At 35.4% G+C, this 17,118-nt stretch overlaps 1 protein-coding gene across 7 annotated transcripts in view; it reads right to left on the bottom strand.

Moving 5' to 3' along the window:
* Positions 1-17,118, bottom strand: part of LOC127071053 (diacylglycerol O-acyltransferase 1) — a 135,621-nt gene that overhangs the window by 34,854 nt on the left and 83,649 nt on the right. For all 7 annotated transcript variants that reach the window (XM_051009868.1, XM_051009870.1, XM_051009864.1 and 4 more), the window contains 2 exons: positions 10,684-10,836; positions 1,695-1,875 (listed from right to left, as the gene is read on the bottom strand). In XM_051009868.1, coding sequence (XP_050865825.1) covers positions 1,695-1,875; positions 10,684-10,836 — 334 coding nt within the window. The remainder of the gene's footprint in view (positions 1-1,694; positions 1,876-10,683; positions 10,837-17,118) is intronic.

The raw sequence follows: 17,118 nt of genomic DNA on the forward strand, positions 1-17,118 counted from the left end.
ATAAGTAATATAAGAATTTTTATTATTTTGTATTATTATTGAAAAATGAATACTTAAATATTTCATTTGTAATATGATATAACCTTTCGATATTATTTATTGATCAACGCCAATAAATATGTTCGAATCGATTAAAAGATAGTCAGAAATTTTTTTATTTTGAAAATTTTTCATTCAAAATTCAATATAAAATGTTTCTACAATTTATTGCTCAGTCAGATATTATTTCAACTTGCTTGTATAAATTTGGATTGGCTAATATAATTAATTAACGTTGGAATTTCAACAATATTTCGTGTTTAAATAAACGAGATTAATATTCTTTTTCTTTTCTCTCTCTCTCTTTTTTTTTTTTTTTTTTTTTTTTTTATCACAATTAATTCAGCAGAAATTTTTGATATTACTTATTGGCCGGCCAAGTAATTATTTATGTCGCTTGTACATATAAACTTGAATTGGCTAATACGATTAATGTCAGAATATTCGATATTTTTATATTTAAATATAAACAACACGTTGTAATCAATATTTTACTAATAATAATATCAGACTCTTATTACTTACCGTTGGTAAGTAATAAAATATTCATGGCGTTGCTCGTACGAACTTAAATCGATTAATAAATAATATATACAAATAAATATTTTCTTCGATATCCATGATGAACATTATCTTCGATAAAAAAGAGGAGAAAAAAAAAGAAATAAAAAAAAAGAGAGAGAGAGAGACCGATAAAAAGATCCCATATAAAAAAAAAATTTCAACATTACTTACTATCCAACCCCGATATTAATCGTGATAATAATGAACTGAAATCGAGAAAAGACACCCTCCGACGAGAAAAGAGAGATAAAGAGAGATAAAGGAAAGAAGAGAGAGAGAAAAAGAGAGAGAGAGAGAGAGAGAAGAGAGAAAAGAGAGAACAAAAAGAAAAGAGAAAATGAGGAGATGGTTGGATCATAAGCGTCACGAAAGGAAAGTAAGGTCGATTAATTTTCTCAGAGTATCCGAGAGGACGGTAGATATTCTTCATAAGGATCCATAGTATGTCAGATGGAAAGCTTGAGGTTGTACGAGTTGGTAACACGAAAAGGAATACATCACTATGTTCAGAAACGAAGTCCATCTAAGCGTGCCCTTCCTTCTATTTTCTCAACAATAGCCCACTTAAATCTAATTTCACGAATGCTTCTATATCTCTCTTTTTCTCTTTCTCTTTCTTTCTCTTACTCTCTCGACTTTGCTCTTCCTCTATCGTTCTCTTTGAAAAGAAATAGAGTATGTTCGAAGGAAAAGGGGAGGGAGAAAGAGTACGATAGGAACCATAGGTGGAGAGAAACAGGAGGCAAACTCGCCAGAAACTATACGTGCCGACTCGTATGCTTTAGAAAAAGAAAAAGGGAGGAAGAGGAAGAGAAAGAGAAAGAGAGAGAGAGAGAGAGAGAGAGAAAAGACGAAGTGGATTCCCGTAGGAAAACCGTGGTTCGATCGACGAGAAAAGAAGTGCGAGCAAAGCGTAGAAGGAAGGAAAGAAGTTTCGAGCTAGTCAGCTATAGAAGGAGCTATAAAAATTATATTTGGAGTAAAGTAAAAGTAGAATATATATATATATATATATATATATATATATATATATATATATGATGTGTGTGTGTGTGTGTATAGACACACGAACTACTAGATACTACATTTACCTCTTCCGTATTCTCTGGGTCCTAGGGAAATTTAATTCGTAGCAGAGCGTGGGTGCCAGGATGTAGTAATAAAGGTCGCCGAAATTCAGGTTGTCTGGATATTGCACCAACGCCGTGCCACAACCGTTCACTTCGTGCCCGATGTCGTCGCTTTCCACACCGTTTTGCTTCACGTTCGTTGCTGCAAATGAAAAGACGTATCAGACTTTTATTACTTTTCTTTTATCTTCCCTCTACTTTCCTTTATTTCCTTTTCCTTTTATCTCCCTTTTCTTATAATAATAATAATAATAATAATAATAATAATAATAATAATAATAATAATAATTAATATAATAATTATTATTATATTAATTTTATTACATTATTATATCATTGTCTTTATTACATTGTATTAGATATTTTATTATATTATAACAACAATACTATTATTATTATTATTCTTGTTATTCTTGTCGTTGTTATTATTTGTCAATATTATTATTAGTAGAAAATAAAAACTAAAAAAAAAAAAATAAGAAAGGAAATGAAGATAGAAAGAAAACAAAAGGATTACAAAGAATCATTTTTCCTTCCATCCCTTTGCTCTCTTATCCCTTCCCTTCTACCACCCAATCGCACTCCCTCCGTACAACCAACTTTCACAAACTATTGAAAGAAAGAATGACTTTCGATCGTTTGGATGCATAGATCTCACGAATTCTCAGCAGTTCGTTTAATCCTTTCCAGTGTGTTACACAGGACAGGTAACAGATAGAATTCCCCTCAATTATCCAAATCCGATGACTAATCCAATTTGGAATTCAAATAAGGCAACGTCGTGGGTGCTGGGACGGATGTCCCTTTGAATTTGGATAGGTACCTACCTACCTACGCTTTCGAACATTCGCGTTGCGATCGTTAGAAGATTCGCGCCTTGAAAGGGTACAGTCTAGAGATAGATAGATAGATAGATAGAGAGATATACATACATACACACACACAGATATATATATATATATATAAAGAGGAAAAGGGGGTGTGAAACGACGAGACGAGACGTCGACGTCGACGTCGACAACGACGAGGACGACGACAAGGACGACGACTACGGACGCTCAGCGTCCTTCTCGTACTTCGTACACGCTTCGGGAACGCTCGTAATAAGCGAGCCGAAGAATTCGTCTAAATTAAATTCTTCCAACCCCTACTCTCTTCTCCCTACCCCGGATCCATCTAATTTTTTCTTCTTTTTTAAAAAAATTTTTTTTTCTTTTTTAACTTTTTTTTTCATCTCACGTAGACTTTCCTCTTCTTTTTTTCATCCTTCGTCTTCCACATATATATGTTCTATATATATATATATATATATATATATATATATATATACATATACATACATATATATATATATTCCCCTTCTCTCTCTCTCTCTCTCTCTCTCTCTGTCTCTATCGAAAAGCTCGATTCTCTGGTTCCTCGCGGATCGACCGCATGACACGTACGAATAACCGCGACAATGGCGCCCGCCACGCCGCCCCTCTGGAGCACGGCGAGTTTTCACGCGAAATTCCAGAAATAATGAAACACAAAAAAAAATACCAATGGAATTTTTCATTTGTAATCCCAATGCCAGGAGAGGGTAGAAGGAAGGGAAAGTTGGTGGGAAGGAGGGACAGTGAAAACATTACGTGAAAAAATCGTCTTTTATTTTTTTTTTAATTTTTTGTTTAACTCCTCACCACCCTCGCCACCCTCTAGCCAGTTGCCATCTCCATCCCCCCTTATTTTTCTCCTCCTCCTTCTCCTCCCACTCTGCCGACTCACGAATATACACGCTCGTATAGTCAACGTTACCGACAAAAAACTTTTTCAATTGGCGAAACGGCAGGTTAAATAAATATTTTTTAACATTATACTATTTTGCATCTCTCTCTCTCTCTCCCTCTCCCTCTCATATACATCTCAGTTCACTTACTTTCGTTTCGTCTTTATTTTTTTTCTCTCTTTTTATTCGTTGTCCCCTCCCCCTTCATCCCCAATCGCAACGTGCTAACATTTTCCTCTCGCTATATTTTTTCAAACGATTGAACTTACACTTCGCTAAAGAGTATACGTTTGCTTCGAAAATAACGTGGGAATTATATTTTTTGTTTGAAAGAATAAATAAATAAATACAAACAAAAAAAAAAAGAACAAAAAAGTCAGTAGATGAAAAAATAAATAAATAAATATATATATATAAAAAGAGGAGGAAAAAAAATTAATGCATGAAAAAAAAAATAAATAAATAAATGTATGGCGATCGAGTCGCTCCTTTTTTTATTTTTTTATTTTTTATTTTCTTATGTTCTCATGATACAACTGTATAACTGACGATCGATCGTTTTTAATAGCAGGTAAGGTTGGGTTTTTCAAGGAGAACAAAATTAGGCTCAACTAAACGACCCGAGAAGCAATCTATTGCTACGGGGAATTGCACGCTTGGAAATTGGAGCCAATCGGCGACGACGTTGCCTCGATACTATCAAGGCTTAATTCGTAAGATGTCTATGTCGTCACGTTTTATTCTTCTCTTTCTACTTGCGACATTTATTCGCCTCGTTTTTCACGCTCTTTCGACCTTCCTAACATATCCTTCCTTTTTCCATTTTATCTCTTTCTCTATCTTTTTCCTTTTTTATTTTAACCCCTTCACAAATTACTCGCCCATTTCGAAATATCTCGAGGTTAATCTTTGCGATTGATTTTCAGTTAATAGATAAATGAGAATGTATGGCAATCAAAACGATCGAAAGATTATTTCTTTTTGTCCTTTTTTTTTTTTCTTTTCAAATAACATAAATATATCAATGACAACGAGTAACGCGATCTATCACTTTCTTTATCAATAAATCCAAGTGTATCGATTTACTTCGATCTTTTTATTTTTTTTATTTTTTCTTTTTTTTATATCTACCTCCTTGAATAACTCTTTAAAATTCGTTTTCTTTTTTTCTCCAAACTAACGTCGAAATTACATTTCGTTTTCGAATATCTCGCGATAAATCTTAGAAATAACTTTCACGTAGTAGGTAAAGTCCGCTTCTCGATCTTCTCTCGTTTCCTTCCTTCAAACAAGGCTACGAATTTCAAGGGTACGAATTTCACGATCCCTACTGAAAGCTGTGGATCCATGATACCAGCTCGTAAGGAGATTTCAGACACGTAGGTACTTTCGCAAACTCACGGGTTGGAAGGTCGAATGTCAACGAGAGTCATAAATTCAAAGACTTTCTTCTGACGCGGCCGTCTTCGTTGAGCATATAATACTCGCTAAAATATCGTATCCTATAAAACGTCATAGAAATATTTAACGAGCCTTCTCGATCTCGAACTATACTACAATACACAAATGTAATGTATCTTAGTTATCCTAGAACGTAACCTGACCGTGATTCAATATACGAAGTAAATCAATTTTTTAAATGAATTCCAAAAAAAAAAAAGAGAGAAGATAATAATAAGTAAAAGATATTAATCCATCTTAATCAATACAAAACGTGGCAAATCAAAACATATCAATAAATAAATATATCGTATTTTATATTAAATATTTATTATATATTATTTTACTTTTATATAACATAATCGTATGATAATATTTCTATTATCTTTGGCAAGATTATATATTAACAGTTCAACAGAAAATAACTTAACTCGATCACCGAATTGAAGTACAATAGTCTTACAATCCAAAAAAAGAAAAAGAAACAAAATTAATCGAAAAAATCTAAGGATAAAAAGATAGATAATTTTCAAGAATTACCCAGTAACATTTTTGATTCCCACCCTGCGATCCTTCCTCCCTCCCTCTTTCCCCTATTCTTTATTACACGAATAATCTCCAAACATAACAATCTTAACGTAATTTGTATTATTTCAAAAGAAATTAACATTCTAAGAGAAGGTAGGAGGAAAAAAAAAGAGAGAAATAAAAAACGAAAGTAAAAGAAAGAAAAGAAAAAAAGAAACAGAAATAAAAACCAAGCAGCGGTAAATCGAGAACAATGGGAAGAGAAAAGAAGGAAGAAAGGGAGAAGGAGAAGAAAGAAAAAAGAAAAAAAGAGAATGAGAGAGAAAGAAAGAGAGAGAGAGAGAGAGAGAGAGAGAGAAGATGAACGAAAGACGATTGGTTAGAGAAAGTCATTCGAGTCGAATGGCCAAGCGACACGCAAGAATCTCGACTGTGACGTTCGGCTTATGGCTGCCACGTTTTCCGTCTTCCTTTCAAACCAACCCCTAGCTACGTTCTAGTTTCTATCGACACCCTTTCCTTTCTACCACGACTACTACTACCACTATCACCAGCATCGTCATCGTTACCAGTAGCAGTACTCGCACCAATACCAACACCAACACCATCACCGACCTTCTACGCCATCATCCACCGTCAATATCTACCCTCTCGGCCACCTACCTCGCTACCCTACACCCCTACACCCCTACACCCCTACAACCCCATCTCCCTTCAACACTCTCCACCCCTTCCAACTTTCGTTCGTGCCTGTCCCGAACGTCGGTAGACTTACTCGCGAACGCGAGCCGCGGTAACAGAGACATTATAGAAGATTGCTTATTGAAAGCCCTAGCAAGAAAAGCGAGAGCGTTGCTCGTCGAAGTTCCTTCCTTCCATCAGGATCGACTTATCGATCTAGCTTCGAATAAGAAGGAGGAGAAGGAGGAGGAGAGAGTAGGGGACAGGAAAGGGTCGAAAGATGGGGGACAGGTTACGTCGAAAAGAGGGGAGTAACGAAGGTAAAGGCTTTTCTTTCGAAAAGAAGAGAAGGAAGGGAGAGAAATGGAAAGAGAAAAAGAGATAGAGAGATGGAAAGAAAGAGAGAGAGAGAGAGGGAAATTCTCTTTTGCTTAGAAGAGCATAGCGATCCAGAAATGAGTACGACTTTAGCATTGTAGGAAGGTAATAATACGACGTGCTATGCTGTTAGAAAGAGAGAGAGAGAGAGAGAGAGGGAGATATTGAAGATGAAAATTACGTTACATACTTCGAAGTAGAGAGAATTAGAGGAAACTCTTGGTTGTCTAATAACGTAGTCCGCGAACGGGTCGCGGAGTTCTGGGCCGTGTCTGGCATTCGTCTATCTATCGAAAGATTCCCTAGAACGAGTACCACGTGAGCAGAATTGGACGCAGGGAGTTAGGAAATTTCGTTAGCTTTAGCAAGACCCTTCTAGAGATCGATCGATATCGAACTGGTTACATCTTAGAGAATTATATTTGGAAATTGTTGAAAATTTATATAACTATGTATGTATGATGTGTAATTTAAGGATATTTAATTTATTTATTATTTCATTATTTATTTATTTATTTTTTTTTTCTTTTTTTTTTTTTTTTAATATCGTACCCATACAAATTTTATTAGAAATTTTTAAGGAGACTGTTTCATAGAAAATTCTTAAAGAAACATCTAATCCCAATTATTACGAGGCGAATCAATTTTTTAGAAGATGTTAGGAAAAGGAGATATCAAATCGATTGTAATCTCGTAAAATTTGTTTCTTTTCTTTTTTATTTCTCTCTCACAAAATATAATAGCACTTAATTAACTTTACTAATAAACTCTCTTTGATATCGATCGGTCGATCGAATTACTTGTACTTAAAAGAACTATATTACTAGATTATGGTTGATCGTAAACGTGTAAAATTTAAACGCTGGGATGTAATAGGATCCGAGATACGAAGTAATAGGAAATCAAAGTTTTTAACGAGTCTCTCTTTCTATCTCTATCTCTATCTCTATCTCTATCTCTATCTCTTTCTTTCTACCGAGATATATACTCGTAAATAAGAATACTACTTTCGCGAGTTGACTCGTGAAGTAAGTACCTGATTAAAGTCGTCTCAAATTAACGATCTTCGGAAAGTAAGAATCTTTAACGAGAATCGCTTTTGACAGAAATATATATATATATATATATTTTCTTTTTATCGAAAAGACGATTCGAAGGAAAAAGAAAGAAAAAGAAAAAAAAGAAAAAAGAAAAAGAACGAAAAAGAGATAAAAAGAGAAAAGATCGAATTGCAAATTTTTCTTCATCTGTTTGTTATTCTTATTCGAAAAAAAAAAAAACAACAACAACAACAAGATGAAACGAAAGAAAAAGGAAAACTTCATGAATTTTCATTATTCAAGAAATTTTGTTGGGTCGTTATTCCTCTTATCCGAATGACCCATCCTCCTCCTCCTTCTCCTCTTTCTCCTCCTCTCTTCACCATACTACAGCATACCTCCTCTTGCCCCTATCGAACGTGTTAGCTTACTTCTCATAGGTCCCGCACATCGAAGCCTTCCTTTTACATTATTCCAACGATGATTAATGAAGCCCACGGTCGAGCTAAATTTCAGCCTTGTTGGTGTTATACACATGCAATATACCCATACACGCCAATACATACACACACCCAGACAGAATTAGATAGGTAGATAGATAGATAGATAGATAGATAGATAGATAGATAGATAGATAGATAGATAGATAGATAGATAGATAGATAGATAGATAGATAGATAGATAGATAGAGATAGAGAGAAAGAGAGAGAGAGAGAGAGAGAAACATACCATCGACGCACATATTGGAAGGAGGATATCGCTAGTGGAAGTGGAGAAGAGATGGAAACGATAGAGAGATAGGAACGATACCGAGGATCGGTCAGATCGGGCCAGATGGACTCGGATCAAATTTGCGAGCAACAACGGGAACCCGTACCTGTACAATCGTGCCTATCCATCAAGTTTGGCGCTTCGTTCAGTGGCAACGAGGAAAGAGGAAAGAGGAAGGAGGAGGAGGAGGAGGAGGAGGAGGAAGGGGAAGAGGAGGTGGAGAAACAGGAGGAGGATGAGGATGAACGGACAGTGAGCTGGAAGGAGGGGGTTGAGGGTGGGGAGGGAGGGGAGTATCGATCGTTTGTGCAATCACGATTAAAAGTGGGAAACGTATTGTAGGGTAGGACGGTTTTAGCACTATAAAAGAATGAAAGTGGGAGAGAGAAAGAAAGAATGAAAGAAATAGAAAGAGAAATAAAAAGAGAAATAGTAAAAGAAGACAGGTAAAGAGAAAGAGAGGAGGAAAAATAGGGCTTGTAGTAGATTGACAAGGGGTAGAAGGGGGAGAGGGTAGAAGGTTGATATTCCGTGTGCCGAGAGTGAGTTTATTGGGAAGGAGGAGAAAGAGAGGAAAGAGAGAGAGAGAGAAAGAGAGAGAGAGAGAGAGAGGAAAAGGCCGCTCGTATAATTTGACTTGGTCGGGCAGGTCTGAATAATCGATATATACTAACCCCGCAGCCTTGGCTTCGTCGTCCCTAAACCTCCAGCTTCTATCACCCTCCCTCCCGTTTCTCTATCCTCTAACAACCTCCTGCCACCTCCTCATCATCCTCTACTTCTCCCTATCCCCCCACCAACCTCCCCATTCCCATCGTTCCGCCCGCTCAGCATCATCTCCTTCTCTTTCTCTAGCTCGTTCAGTTTCGCCTGCATCCAACACCGGAAACAGAGGGAAGCCTGATCGGGTAGTTTAAATTGGGTGGAAATTATTCTCCCTCCTATCTATCGTGACCAGTAGGAGCAGCAACAACTGCAGCAGCAACGGCTACGGCTACGGCAACAGCAACTGCAGCAGCACTAGCAGCAACAGCAGCAACAGCAGCAGCTTTGCTACGCCTCTTCGAATTGCGTAAAGTGAACATGATTCGTCGACACACACATACATATACACATATACGTATATACGGATATACGGATATATACGTATATATATATATAGTATGTATAAGTATATGTAAGTATACGTATATGTGTACGTACACTACCGTGCATATGTGTATATATACAGACACAGAGATATATATATATATATATGGGTATACGTAGAGGATTCCTATAACGTACGTTTGCACCTTCAGAAATGAGCAAATATCTATCTATATCCTTCTGTGTGTCCATCTGCATACCTCTCTCTCTCTCTCTCCCTCCATCTATCTATCTATCGAGCTATATATATCTCCCGTTCTCTCTCTCTCTCTCTCTCTCTTTTGTTCATTCATTCAGAGAACGTAGAGAATGAAGGTATATATAGAGGAACCGAATTATGGACCGGAAGAATAGGGGGATACGTAAATACGTTGCGCACCTGCATATTCTATCTCTATTTGTCATACGAAATATCGGCTTCTCTCGTTTATGTCATGATATATATGTGTGTGTGTGTGTGTGTGTGTGTGTGTGTTAATTTAAGTAAATTAATACTTTCTTGAATACGGGTTTTGCTTCTTTATAAAATGTCGATTGGAATTCTATAATTTAATTTTGCATAAGGGAGAATGAGCTTTAATAATATTACGATATCATTAATATATAGTCATGAATAATAATGATGATGATAATGATGATACATACGAATTTTTGTTGTAATACGTTGATTGAATTCTAAAATTTAGCTTTCGCGATTATCCTGAATATCGTTCGAATGAAAAATGATATATGAATTACGTATACATTAATTATTTGTTAAATGAAATTAATGCATATTCTTTTTTCTTTTCTCTCCTTTTCATGGGAATACCTTCTTTAAAAAATGTATTCCAATTAGATTCTAAAATTTAATTTTCTTATTACGAGGAGAAAAATATTACAAATTTGCTTAAAATAATTTACGAAGAAATATCTGTCACGATTATATATAAAATGATATTCTTATATATCCAACTATTATTAATCATTCGATATTATTGAATATACTTAGACTAAAATATTTCTGAATAAATTTATTCCTTTTTTTTCGAACGGGTTACCTCTCTTTCATATATCGTCCATTAATTTTCGAAAATGTAATCTTTCTTTTGCGCTGATTGATGAGATAATTACAATAATAATAAAAAAAAAAAAAATACACACGACGAAAAATAAAAATTATTTATGTATGTATGTGTAAAGAATATTACTTACATTGAAGGTTATTATAAGACAAGGATTGTCGACGCATTCTACCTTGACTTGATGTTTTTCCACGACTAATACGACACCACATGTTCACCTGTATGTACGACCATAACTTCAAGAATAGAATAGCGTAGAGAGTACAGACGTACATGGCGCCAACTGCAAACAAATAAAATAAAAATTATATCTTTATGAAGTCGACACGAGTGACTCGTTATCATTTCATTCTGAACAAATCCACTTTAAAATTCGATTTGTACTCATGAGGTCAGAGTAATATTAATAATTCGTATGACGTATGTACCATTTGGTTATATATAGCACATTACATCCGACGTTATCATATTAATAATACATTTTCGAATGCATTTGAAATACCTGCGTGTAATGTATACAAATCGGTGCTATTTTTTTCTTCATTTTTTTCTTCTTTTTTTTTATCGACGATAAATAAACATCACATTACATATATTGGACTTGGAAATATTTTATTTATAATCTAAACACGTTTTCATATCGAAGCTCGATCAATGACCAATTAATTATTCTTTTTTTTCATTTCTTTTTTCTTTCTTTTCAAATTGAATCAGAAGATCAAAAGATTCATATCCGTTCGATCTTTCGATCTTCCATTATACTTTCTTCCAATTCTATACCTATCTTAATTAAATCATAAATGAGATCTACGATGATTCAAGATTTCAACAAGAAAATACTATATTATATTTCTCGATCTAACTAACTGAGATCGATTATCTTCGATCTTTTTGTTCATTGAATCAAATCGATCATTCTTTCTTTCTTTCCTCTTTCCTCCACTTCTTTTCTTTCTTTTTTCTCGTGAAATAATTTTGAAGAACGTCCCTCGTCGATCCTTTGTACTCTCACAAAAAAAAAGAAAAGAATAAAAAAAAGAATAAAAAAAAAAAAAATCGTTGGACGATAAAAGCGAACGAATATAGAAAGTCCATCGTCGGATTTCGTGAAGCGATTTTCTCTTTCTTTCCTTTTTTCTTTTTTTTCATTTTGTTCCTCACCCCTTCTGTCTTTCTATATATATATATATATATATATATATATATATATATATATATATATTTATATCTTTCTCTTACTCTAAAGAGAAATATTTGCTTCCCGTCGTCGACTAAAAGAAAGCTTACAGGAGCGAGCAGGACTTACCAACGAGAGAGGTGCTAATTAGAGGGATTCTTGAATTCCAACGCGAACCATGTAGCTAAGCATTTCTCTACATGAAAGTCGTTTGGTTTGCGGTTCTTTTCGCACGAAAGAATGACGACTACGACAACCGAGACGCACGCGGCACGGTGCGGTGAAACGAGATGTGAGGTGAAGTGCGGTACGGTGCGGTGCGATGCGGTGCGATGCGATGCTGTACTGTACGTACAGTACGGTGCGGTGCTCCGGTGCACCATAGTCTAAGTAAATTAAATTAATTAAAAAGAGAACTTGCGCTCGTTGTCGGCAAAAGAATTTTAATAGACACTGCTTTTAGTTCTCACGAGTTCATCCGACTCTAGTTATATTCTCCTCTCTCTTCATCTCTCTCTCTCTCTCTCTCTCTCTCTCTCTCTCTCTCTCTCTCTCTCTCTCTTTATATCTCTTTATCTCTCTTTCACCCTGGAGTTTTTTTTTCTCTCTTTCTCTTTCTCTTTCTCTTTCTTTCTTTCTTAGTTTCTTTCACTCTTTCTTTCGCTTAAAGAAACAAGTAATACGCTTTTATACAACTGCAAGTAATTCGATGTTTTACACAAAATTAATACGTCTCTGTTGTATGTGTGTGTGTGTGTGTGTGTGTGAACGAATTCTATTAAAACACTCGATTACTCCCTTTATCCAATTCTTTAACAAAAGTCTGTATTTAATAAAAAAATTGTTTCATGTATGTAACCAATCAATTAAGCAATTAATTAAACCAATTTTATACATGCGTACACGTGAATAAAGTTGTATGATCTCTTGAAAAATATATGATCAATGAAATTTCCTAGATATATGTACGTATTTAATTAATTTTACAATTGTTTACGCAGTATTTATATCTATGAATTATACAAAACGATCGAATACTTGATCCTAATAGTTTAAAGGACGTGTACTTACAAAATTTCGTATATTCAACTTACCAAATATATTAATTAAATTTCGAATCAATTATTATTCTTGTTCGATGAAAAATTAATGAATTATTTTCGAAGGTTGTACTCGACTGGAGAACTCGCGTGAGAATGAGGTGACGAAGTTGAGAAGATAACAAAACAAAAAAGAAAGGTGATTACTGAATGTCGTGACGAGTGCTGTATATACGTTTCAAGCGTGACACGTTTTGTTTTATGTTGTTATTATTATGTGTATATATATATATATACATATACACGTACGTGTGTATATATTTACATGTGTGATATACGATAGAATATACCAAAAACCTATACCAATAACGCGTTACATAAATATATAAAGGTTACTTCGAATATTATTATATCTTTGTTTATATCTTTGTTTCTCTCGAGAATCGATTCCAGATTAATATCGAAGAAAGAAAACAAAACGAAAAGAAAGAATAATGTATATATAATCGTACGTACGAACGTATTCGTAGAAACAAAATATTACAATGGTGCTTATCGAGATTGACTAGTGGATCGAAAGGGGTTGCAGAGGTAACGGGGGTATATCACGATCAACCACTTGTTTTTTTTTTTCTTTTTTTTTTTTCTTTGATTGCTCATACACCTATACCAAATGCGATAAAATAATTTTCCTGTTCAAGGGTTAAGTGCAATTACGTAGGGTCGAAGAAAACTAGTGGAGATTGTTACGAAACAAAGTCACGTTTCTCATTCTCATTCACTTTCACTCTCTCTCTCTCTCTTTCTCTCTTTCTCTCATACATACACACACAAACACACGTGCTCGATTTATTTAGTTACCTCGTCCCTTTCTATCTTTTCCTTCTCCTTCCACACGCCTCCTTCCTCCCCCTTCTCCTCTCCTCGTCTTTATTTCCTTTCTAAGGTACGTAATTGACGATAAAAATTCTTTTCAATAAATGTGACAATTGGAATTCCTTTAGCTCCTGCCTGTCGACTAACTCCCACCCCCGAACATCACCCCTCATCACCCCTCCTTTTCAACTAACTTATCGTCCTTCGTACTCCTCACGGTCGAACGTTTCGAAACGAGCTCTGTACCTACTATGTACTACCTACCTCGCAACACAAAAAAAGAAGGAAGAAAGAAAAAAAAAGAAAAGGAAAGAAAAGAAGAAAAAAAGAAAGAAAACGAAGGTTCTATATCGCGAAGCAACGGGAGAGACCGGAAACGCGAAAGAAAGAAACGTTAAATGAGTCATATAAAACGTTTCGCGTTCAGGAAGGTAGGATTTTCTTCGTCTCTCTCTCTCTCTCTCTTGATTCCTCGGAATTTCTTTGTGTCCGTAAGCATCGTTCCTTTTTAGCATCGAACGAACGAAGGTAGTTTCTCAATTTTCTTCCACCATCCGTCCCGACTCGAGAAACGAACTACCACTAGCTTTCACCATCACTACCACACCATCACCACCACCACCTTCACCATCTTTCTCCTCTCTCCCATCTCCGACCGTTCTACACTCTACCCTCTACCCCCTTACTCACCCCCTCTTCACGAACCATTGTCGCTCGTTCTACAAGGATACTCGCTACTACCGATCTCGTCGTCCCATTTCCTCCGATTTCCTCGCTTTTTCTTTTCCTTCCTTCCTCCTCCTCCCTTCATTCTTCCTCTTTTCTCCTTCTTCTTCTTCCTTCTTTTCTTTTTCTTTTTTTCAAGAAAAGAACGTCAACGCACACCGACCACTTTTCCCATTTCTTTTCTTTTTTTCTAGCCATCTCTCTCTCTCTCTCTCTCTCTTTCTTTTTCTCTTTTTATAGTTGGCTTTTTCTCCCTTCTCTCTCTCTCTCTCTCTCTCTCTCTCTCTCCTTCTTCGTCGAGCCCGTAGTCCTCAATCGTCGATTCCTTCTCACTTTCTTTCGATCGTCTTCGATACGGGAAAAAGCAAACTGATGCATTTTGATTAGGATCCATTTCCGAGCGCGCCGCATCCTACGGAAAGGACTCTTTCATCCTTCCCATCGAAAACGTGTCATCGACTATGTCCTCTTTGAATCCTTATTTCTTTTTCCTCGACGAGCTTCCCTACCTTCTCTCTCTCTCTTTTTCTCTTCCATTCGCTACCACCATCACCATCAACATCACCATCACTATCACCACCCACCGTTGCTACTTACTCCTCTTTCCTCTACTCTCCTCTCCTCTCCTCTCCTCTTCTTCCTTCTCCTTCTTTTACCAACCCAACGACTTACATAGTTTCCTACTCTTTTCTTTCAACGACTTCTTCTTCTTTTTCTTTTTCTTTTTTGCTTCTTTCTCTTTTTTCATTTCTTCCTTCGTTTTATTCTTTTGCTCGACTTTTATATATGCCCGTACATCTTTCTCGAAGTAGATCGGTATTTCCTTTACCGATATCGTACTACAATGAAATTCGATCGAGACCTATACGTTTCCTCTTTCTTTCAAACATTATGATTCTATTGGAATCAGGATTATATATGTATGTATGTATGTATGTATGTACGTATATATGCATGGAAATGTTTCCGTTTCTTGCGCTATTTAATACAGAAATTATTAGATACTGAATATTGTTTTTTATTCTTTTATTTTTTTTTCTCATTCATGATATAAGGTTTACAAAATGCAAACTATGTAGAACGATGGAGTTAACAATTATTTATTAATCTTATTATTTGATAACTCTCATTACTTAAGGTCGAGGTTATATAAGATTAAAAGAATGTAAAGTTTAATTGTTCGATAACCTTAAGTCATAACTCTTTTTATCTTGAATTATATTTATCTCGATAAGATATAATACATATAAAAATTATAATGATCCAGTGTTTTTATTATTTAAAATAGAAAAAAGATTATTAAACGAAATACCCTTCGCGTTTTCTTTTTCATTTTTTTTTTCTTATAGATTTATTCTTATTAACCAATCATTTATTATTCTTACTATTTGAATTATTTATAAGACAACAATAAGATGTCGATTAATTTACGAGTAAAATATTCAAAAAGAAAAGAGAAAAAGGAAAATGCTTTCGATTCGATTCAATTCGATATCTTATACCCGATCAATATCCACTCCCACAATTATCCTTAGAACCTTACAAACGATCGTATCAAAATTCGTAATATTCGATTAATCGAAATTACATTCGTGTAATCGTGCATTATCGCACCGATCAGTATCTATCTATCTAGTTCGAACCCTTCCAATCTAACTTACGATCGAACGAACGAGCAACGTAATTAGACTTTAATCACTTCCAATCACGGAAGAAAAAGAAGAAGAAGAAAAAGAAGAAAAAAGATAAGAAGAAAAGAGAAAGAAGAAGAAGGAAGCAAAAAAAAGCGAGAAACAAAGCAAAGCAAAAAAAAAAAAAAGAACAAGCCTCCCCCGAACAAATTTCTTTTTCGCAATATGATCGCTTGATATCGATCTAACATTGTGCGTTAAAGTCGAAAAATGATATCGATTCGTCTATATATCTTTTTTCCCCAGTTTTGCATATTCTCAAAAGTATAATATTTTTATGCTTCTACATACCTGGTGGAACCTTTTTACAGGTTTCAGGCTTGGATGGAATCGTTCCGATAGGGGTGGATAGATGGATGCTGTGTAGGGAGAGAAGTGGTAGGGGATATAAGGGAAATATAGTAGCAGATATAGTGCACGTATAAGCACCCGGCATAAATCGTTTCTATACAGAAAAAAAAGAAGAAGAAGAAAGAGAGAAAGATAAAGAGAAATAGATAATATATTAGAGTCGGCTATGTCCGATCATGCACGACACAATAGCGTATTCCTACTGCGACCGTAATCAGACGTCGAGAAGGACGACGACGACGACGACGACGACGACGACTACTGCATTTCCAATTCCACGCGTCCATGGCTGCCAGAATTCAGAGAACAAGATCGAGGATATCCAAAAAGAGAGAGAGAGAGAAAGAGATAAAATGATAGAGGATGTGCTGATTAAAATTTTCACGGTCCATGCTCGATTCTACTTTGTTACATGTTCCTTCTCTCCTTTTTTCTCTTTCTCTTTCTCTTTCTCTTTCTCTTTCTCTTTCACTCTCTTTCTATTTTTTTATTCTCTGTCTTGCTCTCTTTATCTCTCTCTCTCTTGATCTCTTTCTATCTTTCTCTATCTCTTTTTCTATCTTTATCTCTCTGTATGCGTCTGTTTCTGTCTCGTTTTAACTTAACCATTTTACCGAACTCTTTCAACGATCCTACGGGATAATTGACGACTGAGGTCCTTCGGTGCGTACCGTTTAATTTCGTCCAATTACGAAGCATCGTCC

This window comes from Vespula vulgaris, chromosome 20 (genome assembly GCF_905475345.1).
Source record: "Vespula vulgaris chromosome 20, iyVesVulg1.1, whole genome shotgun sequence".
Lineage (NCBI taxonomy): Eukaryota > Metazoa > Arthropoda > Insecta > Hymenoptera > Vespidae > Vespula > Vespula vulgaris.